This window comes from Vanellus vanellus, assembly GCF_965231255.1.
Source record: "Vanellus vanellus genome assembly, chromosome: Z".
Taxonomy (NCBI): domain Eukaryota; kingdom Metazoa; phylum Chordata; class Aves; order Charadriiformes; family Charadriidae; genus Vanellus; species Vanellus vanellus.
This window is the reverse complement of record NC_138908.1, coordinates 210,924-220,769: the sequence shown is the minus strand read 5'-3', so window position 1 is coordinate 220,769 and position 9,846 is coordinate 210,924. Positions and strand designations below refer to the sequence as shown.

Here is a 9,846-nt window from a genome sequence, read left to right as displayed (position 1 = left end):
ACAAGCTGCTGGTCCACCCACAACCTGAACGCACACCTGTCCTGGTTTCAGCCAGGAAAGAGTTAATTTTCTTTCTAGTGATTGAAAGGAATGCCAACAATACACATTGTTTTAGTTTTTGATGGGTGATGTTTATGCTTTTCAAGGCCTCTTTTCAGTACCATAGACCAAAGGCTCAGTATATGAACAGGGTTAGCTGGGGTTGTGGTGAAATCCAGGACCACTGGCACTGGGTGAGTGTGATGTGTCATTATTATTATTGTTATTCTTACTGTTATTTTCCTTTTCTGTTATTGTTCTATTAAATTGTCTTTGTCTCAACCCATGAGGTTCCCCCCCCCCCCCCCCCCCCCTTTCTTTTCCCCTCCTTTCCTCCCTCTTCTCCCCACCCTTCTGGGGGAGAGGGAGAACTGTGTGAGTGGCTGCACAGTCCTGGCTGCCGGCTGAGGTTAAACCATGACACCACCTCATTCCAGAGAAAGCAAAGGCAACTAGTAGGATGGATGAGCTGCGGAAAGGCTGCAGGCTCTCCACGGTGGGTGAGCAGCTGGGCCTTGTGTTCTCTCTCCGCACATGCACTGCATGTGTGTGACTTACGTCGGCGGTCCATGTGCACACCGCATGTGCGCCCTGCATGCGTGCCCTGCGTGTGCATTCACGTGTGCATTCCTGTGTACGCTCATGTGTGCGTTCTCGCGTGCCCTCCCGCCGCCGGCGCTGACGGCGCTGCCCGGGGCGGAGCTGCCGCCCGGGGTCGCTGCGACGGCGGTGGCGGCGGGTCGCGGCGTCGGCGCGGCAATGGCGGTGTTCGTGACGCGGCGGATTCCGGCCGAGGGGCTGCGGGTCCTGTCTCAGGCCGGCGGGTGAGCGCGGGGCCGGGCCGGGCCGGGCCGGGCCGGGCCGGGGGGTCCGGTGACGGTGACGGGCCGCGCTGCCGCCGCAGGTGCCGCGTCCATCAGTGGGACTCGGAGGAGCCGGTGCCGCGGGCGGAGCTGCTGTCCGGCGTGGCGGGGAAGCGCGGGCTGCTCTGCCTCCTCTCCGACCGCATCGACCGCGAGGTGCTGGAGGCCGCCGGTGGGTGCGCGCTGCGGACCCCTCCTCTCCCCTTCCCTTCTCTCCCCTCCCGTTCCCCTCCCCCTCCCAACCCTCTCCTTTTCCCCTCCCCTTCCCCTTCGTCTCCGGTTCCCCTTCCCCTCCTCTCCCCTGCAGTTCCCCATCCTCTCCCCTTCCCCTCCTTTTCCTCGTCCCTTTCCCCTTCCCCATGCCCTCTCCTTCCCCTCCTTTTCCTCTTCCCTTTCCCTTTCCCTTTCCCTTTCCCTTTCCCTTTCCCTTTCCCTTTCCCTTTCCCTTTCCCTTTCCCCTTCTGTACCCTTCCCATTCCCCTTCCCCATATGTTCCCCTTTGCCTTCTATCCCCTCCCCTTCCCCCTCCCCTTCCCCTTCCCCTTCCCCTTCCCCTTCCCCTTCCCCTTCCCCTTCCCCTTCCCCTTCCCCTTCCCCTTCCCCTTCCCCTTCCCCTTCCCCTTCCCCTTCCCCTCCCGTACCCCTCCCATTCCCTTTCCCCTTCCATTCCCCTTCCCCTTCATCTCAAGTTCCCCTTCCCCTCCTCTCCCCTCCTGTTCCCCTCCTGTTCCCTGCCTGCCTGGTCCCCCCAGGGCCACGCTGGGCAGCCGCATATGGTGGTGTCTTGCAGGGCCCAGCCTGAAAGTCATCAGCACAATGTCGGTGGGGTTTGACCACCTGGCCCTGGACGAAATCAAGAAGCGGTAAACCTCGGCTGCCCTGCCCTCTGGCGTGACGGTGCCCGGCCAGGGGAGGCAGCCGGGAAGGAGGGCGAAACTCAGTGCTGGCTCGTCCTGCAGAGCTGCGGGTTGCTTTGGCATGGGCTTGGCGGGTGGGCCTCTGCAGAGCGTGGGGCTGGACGGCATTTGCCACCTGCACCTTCCTCTTGCTGGGGTACAGCTAGGGTCACCCCCAACCCAACTGGGGCTGGAGCAGCCTTCGGATGCTAGGATTAGGCCAGGATAACCTTCAACCACAGTGGGGTTCAAAGAGTGTTTGGGGCTGGGGCAAGGCTAGGATAATCCCCCAGGTGTGGCTGAGAAGCGTCTTTGGAGGAAGGGCTGAGGAGCCAAAAAAGATGTCCTCTTGTGGACACCTAGAAGAGGTGTAACATCAGCAACTTGCCCAGAAGTTTTAAGGCAGCATCCCAAGGCTGGCAGCGTTGACCCCACAGAGCTGTGCTTGCCTTGCAGAGGGATCCGCGTGGGGTACACCCCTGACGTCCTAACTGACGCCACCGCAGAACTCTCTGTTGCTTTGCTTCTGGCTGCGTGCCGCCGGCTGCTGGAGGCAGTGGAGGAGGTGAAGAAGTGAGTATTGGCAGCTGCCAGCTGGAGCAGGGGCTGGCCTCCGAGCCCCACAGCCCCCAGGGCTGAGAGCCACAGGAGAAAGCGTGCCACACTGAACACACAAAACAGGGCTGAAGCCAGAGTTTCAGCTGGCTTGCACCAAACATCTTGCAGACCAAGGTGGAGTCTCCTACAGTTCTGTGACTGTTTGGAGACATGCTGCTCAGGGTCTGTGAGAGGGGCAGAACTCCCTTCTGAGGATCTGCAGGAGAGGGCACTTAAGGCAACCGCAGAGCCCTCGAGGAGGGCACGCATATTTGGAGACACGCATGTTTGGAGACATGCTGCTCAGGGCACGCATGTTTGGATGGTACGCATGTTTGGAGGGCATGCGTGTTTGGAGACATGCTGCTCAGGGTCTGTGAGAGGGGCAGAACTCCCTTCTGAGGACCTGCAGGAGAGGGCACTTAAGGCCACCGCAGAGCCCTTGAGGAGGGCACGCATGGAAGGTCTGGCCAGAGCTCACTGACTTGGCAGTCATTCCAGGGCTATGGTTAGTGATGCCTAAATTACATCAATCTCAAGGCTGCTGCTGCTGCTGCGTACCCAAGGTCCAAGCAGATTCCTGCAGGAGACCACCAAGGTCACTTGAAGCAGGAACCTCGGAGAGGCTGGTTGTAAGATTGTCTGTGCCAGAGGGGCTGGTCACCCACACTGTTGTTCTCTCTGGTGTACTTGCCCAAATGCTGGGCTGGGCTCTGTGCAGGCTCTACCCTGCTGCTCTCTGACATCTGTTTCTATCTTGCTCTCTCTGCTAGTGGTGGCTGGACAACATGGAAGCCCTTATGGATGTGTGGCTATGGTCTGTCTGATAGTACGGTGGGCATCATAGGTCTGGGGAGAATAGGTAAGTGCATGTCAGGTGCAAGATTTGTGTGTCTCCAGTGATGGCAGGGTGGTTTTGGAGGTTCAGCCAAGGTGGTGTCCCCAGTGCTCACCTCTAAAATCTATGAGAACAAGGAGATCTGGGTAAACAGCAATCCTGACTCATCAGGCCTAGACCTTAAAGTTTAAAGCATTCAAACACATCCACTGCACCTGAGTGCCACGGCAAACTGGACGTTGTCCTCTTGGTTTTCAGTTAAATGAATGCCCTGACAAAGTCCAAGATGACGTGCTTGTCATCCATTCAATTGTGGACTTTGTCAGCAGATGGCTTGCTCTTTCCTCATTTTCCAGTTTGCTCCCTAGGGTAGCTTCAGGTTTAACGTCCTGCAGCTCCCTTTCTGCAGTTTCACTGTGGCTAGGAGTCTGTTCCTGCTCGTGTTGAGGACCAGCAGAAGACATCCACCCCTCACCCCATGCCTGCCACAGTCTGAGCTTGGAAGCAGCCTGGTGGGAGTGATCCCACCACAGCGACTCTAGTGAGAAATGTGTTCTGCTGGCTGCTGCACTGTCAGCAGCACCGAGTGCGAGCTTACTGCAGGATGGACTGCGTGGAGAGGCCTGATGGGCACTGCAGCCTGACGTTCATCTGCACAGTGCGCCTCATGCAGGCACTGGCACAGCAGCTGGACAGTCTTCTCTCTTCTAGGACAGGCGGTTGCCCGCCGCCTGAAGCCATTTGGGGTCAAGAAGTTTTTGTATACTGGCAGTCGTCCAAAACCAGAGAGTGCCGTGGAGTTTGAAGCTGAGTTCGGTAAGAAAGGTGCCAGGAGCAGCAGCAGCAGTCAGTGGTCCACTGCAGGCCAGCACAGAGCTGGGATGGCTCCAGGGGGGTGTCACCCTGCGGGTTGGGCCAGCGGAGAGAGGGGGCAAGCTGGAGGTTCTGGGCAGCTCCTTGCTGTGAACTGCTGTGGGGGCACCAAAGGAGGGAACGATGGATCCAAACACTTCCCATGCAGCAGTGGTGGTGGCAGGGGGCAAACCTGCCTCCTCTGACCGCACAGTTTCAGCCAGAAGGCTGGACGCACCTGTGTTCTAACTCGCCACCCGCCATAATCATGGACTGCGGCTGGTTCTGCTGCTTCTGCCTTTCATCTTCCCCCTGTGTCCGTCCATTTGTGATTTTCAGTTAGTTTCATCCCCACAAGGAAGTGGAACGTAATGGACAGAGAGGGGAAAGGGGAGGAGGGAAAGGGTCTTGCGGGCCATCCCCCATGGGATGGGTACCAAGATGGAGGAAGGGATAGGCTGACCACAGATCTTCCCTGAGAGTAGATGTTGGTTGCTGGACACAAACATCAGCTTTAACCCCCTGCTTCAAAATTAATGTCACCATCCAGCCAAGCCTGGGAATGTCTCATAGCTGCTGAATGGGACTTTTCTGTGGTCCTGTTACAGTCCTGAGACTTGCATCAAGTGCTAATTTTTCAGTCCAAAGCCAGGAGGTTTCCAGTTGGTACTTTTTTGCACAAAGGCATTGGCAGAACTTTTCCTGCTCCTTGCACTTTCCTCTGACCTCCAGGAGTGAAAGTGACACAAGTTGTTATCTGTAGGTACTGTATATAGAGAGATTTAATGCTGGTGTAAACTGCTGCTGCTGTATTTTGCTGTCTGAACATGAAATATATACCAGAGCCTCCTTTGGGCCAGTTTGCTGATGCATTGCTAGATACCTGAATGGCCTGATTTTAATTTAAAAGTGAAACAAAACACTACAGTTGTGTCTGTGGGAACATGCATGGTTTCTCTTTGTTTGCTGGTCCTTGTGTCTCGCTGTCTGTGGAGAAGAGTCAGCCAGCTCTTTCCAGAGCAGCACTCACCTGCTGATGAATCTTAGGGATAAGAGGGGTTGCTGAACTGTGTTGGTGAGGTCCTCGAGCAGTGCTGTGACCTGTGTTTCTCCACTCAGTCCCACTCACAAGGCTGGCTGAAGAGTCAGACTTCGTTGTGGTGACCTGTGCATTGACTCCGGCCACCCAGGGAATGTGCAACAAGGACTTCTTTGCCAAAATGAAGACGACTTCTGTGTTTGTCAACACGAGCAGGTAATCACAACCACAACCCAAGGGGTTGCTGTGGTTGCGGGGTGGCAGCCGGTAGGTTGTGAGATGTGCTTCCTCTGGGCATCCATACAGCATGTACAGCCATCATGGCTGAAGCTGCCGGGCCTGTTTGCCCAGTGTGGCATCTGCTGCTCCCAGCCCAAGGTCTCTTGAGATCAAGCCAAAGGCAGAATAAGGTATTCAGGGGGCTAAAGTCCCTGTCTCCTCTCCAGGGCCCTGTGTCCTGCCCCAGTGGGGTGGACAGATGGGTGACTGTTGGGCAACGGGAGGCTGGGGCAGAGGGATTGCCCAGGAGAGGGCTGTGACCACCACAAGCCTTGCTCTCAGGACAGAGGTGGCTGCCGCAGGGGTCCTTGGCTGAGTCCGGTGGTAGCCTCCCGTTCCTGCTGCCTTCTTGTGGTGGTGGGGCAGAACCCATGCAGCCCCACACGCGGTGTCTGCCCAGGATGCTTCAGCCTGCTGTAACTCCCTCCATGGCTGCCTGCGCTCAGGCACCTGGCTCTTCGTCCTGCTGGCGGGTGGCCTGGAGCAGGAGCAGCTCGTTGCACCAGGAGATTCAGGCGCATCCGAAGGGGGTCTGACCTTGGCTCAGGCAGCCCCGGGGACCTGGGTGCAACTGCCCAGGCTGTCCATGCCCTGGCCGTGCATCCCTGGGAGGTCACAGGACCCCTCGGCAGTGGTGCGGGCCTCTCCCTCTGTCTGCCAGGGGGGCTGTGGTGAACCAGGAGGATCTGTACAACGCGTTGGCCCATGGCCAGATCGCAGCAGCGGGCCTGGATGTCACGACGCCGGAGCCGCTGCCCACTGACCACCCCCTGCTCTCCCTCAAGAACTGTGGTAAGTGTCTGGCTGGGCAGCCAGGCCCCCACTCTGTGCCAGCAGCCTGTGCTGCAGCTGCCTCCTGCGTCTGTGGCTTGGGACCTGCCGGCTGGCGTGAGGAGGATCCCCCATCCCTATCAGCCTGCCAGTGCCAACAAGCAGTGAAACATGTAAGGACAGGAAGGTCAGGTGTATTTGGCAGACTGTGGGTAGTCATCGTACAACACAGGGAGCTGCTAGGTGGGAAGACCTCATTAACATGATGTAAAAGAAGTGTGGGAGGTATTTTAATTCTCCAGAAAGCAGTTGAGATCAGCTCATTTTTTAACACCTTCCTGATGTATCTCCATTCGATGGGCAGAGGCATGGGGTGAAATTCATGGAGGAGTCTGGTACCAGCAGGTGCCTGAATGAGAAACCAAATCCATGCTTGTACCCTGCCACATGCTGATGTTCTGTAAGCTCTGGGCATATACTCTGCTAGAAAAGCTTCCCATGTGGCTAAAAAGCTGGATGCTGAGTCTGCCTAGAGTAATCTCAGCCTCGGGAGCACTGCAGCCACCATGGGACTCACTGGCTAGCGCAGCCACTGTGAGCCTGGGCTGCCAGGCACAGGTTTGGCATGTGTGCTCAGGAGCACATTTCATTTAAGCGCTGGCCTTGTCTTGACATCCACGTTCACCAGCGGGTGTCAGCAGATTAGACAGCTCTGAGCTGTAGAGGCCAGCAAGTGCTCACACTATGGGATGAGCAGAGGTTTCTTTGCAGATGGTCTAGCTGCATCCCCTGGACAGCTCAAGGCAAGTTTCACTGGGAAAGTGGAGCCCGGTGAGCTCGGGCAGCCTGTTTTGTGGACAGTAACGGGCATCAGGCAGGTAGGAAGATGCTGGTCCCAGGACTAGTGCATGTCTTCTCCAGAGGAGGTTCAATCAGGTGAGGAGAGCCCATTAGGAAAGGTCTTGCTTGGCCACTCTTGTGCTTCAGCACTGCCAGGCTGCTGGAGTGGAGGCAGGAGCACTGCAACCAGGGGCGGTAGCTGATCACTGTTAGTTTTGCTGGTGCTTGCCTGGAAGGTTGCTGAGAGCTGCCGCATGGTGCAGGGCGATGTTTTGGTGCAGGACATTAGCAGACCTCAGTGTTTTCCTGGGATCCTCATTGCTGCAGGCTGAAGGGGCTGTGCAGGGGGCTGTTTCGCATGCCCTTGCCATGCAACAGTGCAGCTCCATCCTTGCAGGCACCAGAGGCTGGCTAGCAGCCTGGGATGAGTTGGGGATGGCTCCAGGGGTGGTCACTGCCTTCCCTTGTCTGGTCCTCAGTGAGTCACCAGGCCCTTCTGCTGTAAAGCAGGACCAGGAGCTGTCCTCTCCCCTTGATGGGTCGGGTCAGTGTCCAAGTGGGACTGACTCAGACAGAAGCCAGACAGGCTTGCTTGTGTCTCTTGAGGCAGAAAAGAGACAGAAATGCAACAGGGAGGAGGCCTTGCCTTCTAGTTAAAAAGTAAATGTCTGCGATTGTCTGCGAGCCCACTGCAAGTGCAATGGCAGGGTACCTCTTCCTACCTTCCACTGACAGGGTGGCTGTCCCTGCTCAGACCTGATCGCACGAGCTGGGCCAGAGCTCCGTCTCGCATGGTCGAATGCCTTGGCTGCTCAGGCTGCTCTCCGAGCACAAGGTCTGATGTGCGTGTCTTCACTTGCACGGACAAAGTACCAGAGCAGCTGTGCAGGTGGCAGCAGGGTGTCCTCTCTCCAGGAAGGATGTTTTTGGAGTAGGGAAAGTCCGTTCCAAAAAGAAACCATAGAGGCATCCATGAAAATTTGGAAATGTTCATGACTGGTTGTCCATTTCCGAAATGCAAGTTTATAGCTGTTGCTTTGTTATCTATTTGCTAAAAACTATTTTTTTATTTGGTTGCTTTGGTTCCCATAGTAGACAGTGTGAGAAATGGTAACAGCAGAGACTTTGTGGAACTATTTTCAGGACTTCGGAGATCTTAGAGCTCTGGAACAACACTAAGCAAGACACAAATAAATACATATATATTTACTTTCACAGAAATGAGGCTTTGATAATTCTGAAACTATTCACAGATTTCATGCAAAACTGCCAAATAGTTTCGGCAGCTGTAGGAACACAGCATAAGTAGACAAGGAAGAAGTGTTGACATTACTTTCACAGGGAACAAGGAACTCAGCCTGGTTCTCGACGTGGGGGGAAAGGACCTATGTGGCCCCACAGTCCTTCTCGGGAGAACCTTCTCCCCCTGGGGTCAGCAGTGTGTCGGGCGTTCAGGCTTCTGCGTTGCCTGTAGATGCTCTCCATTATAAAACAGAGACTGCAGTGCAGGTTTTTATCCATAACTTGGGCAAGTACTTTCCACTACTAATGTGGCAATAATTTACCACTAAAGCAGCTTTGGCTTGTTCCTTTGCATTGTGTAAAAGGGGCCTTTTCACATAGGTGGATAACAATCCTTGCCCCAAGTATGCCAGCGCTGTTCAGCGGGCACTGTTTGCCTCCACATGTGCCTCTCCTGTGCACCCGGGGGTGGGCACAGTAGAAGACAGTGTTTCACAACAGTCTTCAGGCTCTTGCCCCAGTAGATGTTGGTTCGTGCCTGTCAGTGAGCAGAACCTACTAAAGCTGTGTGGCAATCAGGCAACAGCATGCCAATTTCACTGCATGTTCAGCTGCCACAGGGACATTATTTTATATCTAGTACCGATTCTGCGTCTGTGCAGGAAAGTCAGTGCCAGGCCTGAATGCAGAAAGGAGGATCTACTCTTGGCTCACTGTGGCCTGGAGGACTTAAAAAATAGCTCAGCCATTTATCAGATGCCTTTTGCAGTCCTTGGAAACTAATGATTGTTTCATGCTCCATGTCCAACCTCAGCCCCAGGTGGAGTGGCAGCTGGTGCAGGACCAGGGTTGCCCCTGTGGGAAGACCCCTGAAAGAGGCTGTAAGAAGGGTAAGAAATGAGCGAGTAACCCTCCCTGTCCCCTGCAGTGATTCTGCCGCACGTCGGGAGTGCCACGTATGCCACGAGGAGCACCATGGCGGTGCTGGCCGCCGAGAACCTGCTGGCCGGGCTGCGAGGGGAGCCCATGCCCCACGAGCTGCAGCTGTGAGGGTGGACCCCCACTCCTGCAGGGTGGCAGGACTTGGTGTTACCTTCCCACAGAGAAGCCTTGGGCACCAGTCCTGTGCCTCCTTGCCTCTGCAGCAGTGCACTGGCAGTGCCTGTGGTGGGGGAACTGCATCATAGCCATTAAAGAGAAGCAGTGAATGTGTCATACTTGTTTCATTTGAGACCAAGGTGCCCCTGGGCATGTGGCAGAGCACACAGCTTTGCAGGGGCAGCAGGGGGCTGCGAGTCCCATGGTTATGCCACTGCTGCACTCAGCAGGCAATGGACGGTGCAGTGTTGGGACTGTCTGGGGTTTTGTTAGCCAGCGTGTGTCCTGCCATAAGGCAGCTGCTGCTGCAACACCCATCCACAAAGCCGGGCTCCTGGCATCACAGGCAGGGCCTCGGCAGTTCCGTACTGGCGCTCTCAGCATGTAGCCAGGAAGGGAGGAGAGGTGACCATGCAGTCAGCGCAGACCTACGGCTGCCAGGAGAGCTGCTGCCAGTCCACTGCCAAGTGCGCGTTAAAAGGCTGTGCTGAA

The 9,846-nt window shown here is 56.0% G+C and overlaps 1 protein-coding gene across 1 annotated transcript; it reads left to right on the top strand.

The window, feature by feature from the left end:
- The first annotated feature begins 744 nt into the window (after window positions 1-744).
- On the top strand, window positions 745-9,488 carry GRHPR (glyoxylate and hydroxypyruvate reductase). Its single transcript, XM_082497867.1, has 9 exons — window positions 745-863; window positions 944-1,074; window positions 1,693-1,765; window positions 2,255-2,371; window positions 3,169-3,257; window positions 3,945-4,049; window positions 5,205-5,340; window positions 6,065-6,195; window positions 9,185-9,488. Exons 1-9 carry the CDS (start codon window positions 799-801, stop codon window positions 9,304-9,306), a joined length of 969 nt encoding a protein of 322 aa, XP_082353993.1. The 5' UTR covers window positions 745-798; the 3' UTR covers window positions 9,307-9,488.
- The last annotated feature ends 358 nt before the right edge of the window (window positions 9,489-9,846 follow it).

Bases quoted from the DNA above. Each gene is read 5' to 3' on its own strand.
- GRHPR (XM_082497867.1), top strand. From the start codon at position 799: ATGGCGGTGTTCGTGACGCGGCGGATTCCGGCCGAGGGGCTGCGGGTC. The intron at 3,258-3,944 runs GTAAGTGCATGT...TCTCTCTTCTAG, and splicing joins CATAGGTCTGGGGAGAATAG to GACAGGCGGTTGCCCGCCGC. The intron at 5,341-6,064 runs GTAATCACAACC...TCTGTCTGCCAG, and splicing joins GTGTTTGTCAACACGAGCAG to GGGGGCTGTGGTGAACCAGG.